The sequence below is a fragment of the Eufriesea mexicana genome, unplaced genomic scaffold, assembly GCF_001483705.2.
Source record: "Eufriesea mexicana isolate 0111107269 unplaced genomic scaffold, ASM148370v2 scaffold812, whole genome shotgun sequence".
NCBI lineage: Eukaryota > Metazoa > Arthropoda > Insecta > Hymenoptera > Apidae > Eufriesea > Eufriesea mexicana.
The window spans coordinates 1,843,356-1,845,082 of NW_016909009.1; the positions used below are offsets into that span (position 1 = coordinate 1,843,356).

General features: G+C 55.6%; 1 protein-coding gene across 1 annotated transcript in view; it reads left to right on the plus strand.

Annotated features, from left to right (window-relative positions):
- Positions 1-802: 802 nt before the first annotated feature.
- The window catches only part of LOC108546988 (uncharacterized), an 84,311-nt gene continuing 83,386 nt past the window's right edge, over positions 803-1,727 (plus strand). Inside the window, exon 1 of the mRNA XM_017899303.1 lies at positions 803-977. Coding sequence (XP_017754792.1) covers positions 803-977 — 175 coding nt within the window. The remainder of the gene's footprint in view (positions 978-1,727) is intronic.

Sequence of the window (1,727 nt, forward strand, 5' to 3'; positions counted from 1 at the left end):
AAATTTAATCGCGAGATGCCGTTGCAAATTACAACGAATCTCTTCCTTACGACGCGTAAACGCGATGAAGTATCGGCGTATAAAATATCGTCGCGGTGTAATTGAACGACGATGCATAAAAGAATAGGCGTATAAAACGCAACGACGAGAAGGAAGAAAAGCGCGGGGCCCCGGAGCGCCGCGGTACGGGGATGCCTATCGGCGGTGCACCGCGCAGGCGCCGCGAAGCCGCGGCACACCACGCCGCGGCGAACTCACTCGCGCACCGCATCGCACGCCACACACAACACATCAACTAATAACGTGCAAGCTTCGATTTGCAGTTACCGCGAGGGCCACGCGGTCGCCATAGGAAAGCAACAGCTCGTATCGTCGCGGCAGTCGTGTTGTGCGCGCGAAAGAAAGTGTGTCGTTGAAATAGGAGGACTGTTTTCGCGAACGTGGAGAGAAGCGATATTGCCGAGCGACCAAAACAAACTCGCGAGTTGTCGCGCCGGTGTCCCGTGACCAGTCTCAACGAATACAGAGGACAGAGTGCGTTGTCAAAAGGAAAATGGCGAAGCTGGCGTTTTGACGTTTCGCGATTCGATTGGTCCGGTCGCATGGAAAGTCGTGTTATGCCAGCCTCGAGCTTGTTTACACGCGAGATCGTTGGTAGGACTATTGGAACGAGATCGTGGTTGACGAGCGTGTAAGTAAAACGACGAGATTGAAAGGGAGAGACAGACGGACAGAGCGGGAGAAAAAAGAGCGGGAAAATAGAAGACAGTGTAGTAATCGCGGCGGACTGTCGTGAGGAGAAATGACCGTGCAAGAGTTCAAGCCTCGTGGCAGTGCTGCCGAGGAACAACAGCCGTCCGGTGATATTCTGTCACCGTCTAGCGAGCCACTGGACAACGACAAGGAACAGTCGGCCCAGGTCTGTTATCGCGGTGCACCCCAGGATAGCGAGAATCTGTTGGGACGTGTTTTAGCCGGTAAGCAGCCTCGACTCGTGTATACGTTTCCGTTCATTTCCACAAGTCCCATCGAATCGACGTCGACGCTCTCGTCGACGACGATGGCGACGAACGAAAGGGAGAGTACGTGATATCTTCCCGCTCGTTCGTCACCGTTCGATTCTGATCCGATCGATCACAGAGGGTTGCGTGAACGCATGTGTGCGTGTATGTGCATCTGCGTGTGCGTATACGCGTTGCGTAGATCGGTCCGTCTAGCATATAACAGGCTCGTAAAAACATTCTTAACCTAGCGTAGATCGCGATTCAGGTAGGAAGGAATAGAGAAAGAGGCGGTTTCACTTTCCAGCGGGGTTGGAATGTAGGTCGCGGGGCCCGGGACGAGGCTAGTTCGTTGCCCTCGGTCGGCGGCCTTCCACTCGGCGCTCCGGCAATTTTTCTCCCTCTCCGTCTCTCGGCTTCGCCCTCTCTGTCGCACCTGCGCCTCGGTCTTCCCTCTCTTCTTTTTCCTCGTGGTTCTAGCCTAGATAGCGAGCCTCCTCTCTAGTGGGGCTCCCACCCTGGTACAGTGTTCGCTGCCCTCCCTCCATACGCGCTCGCTCGCCTCTGCCTCTCTCTCTCTCTCTCTCTCTCTCTCTCTCTCTCTCTCTCTCTCCCGTGTTCGAGCGCTTCCACGTATCCTCTCCTTCTCGCGGCGTTCGTCTCTCTCCGTTTGGCCTGAACTCGTCGTGAACTCGCCGCGTTGTACGGCGCGGAGAGGAGAGGCAG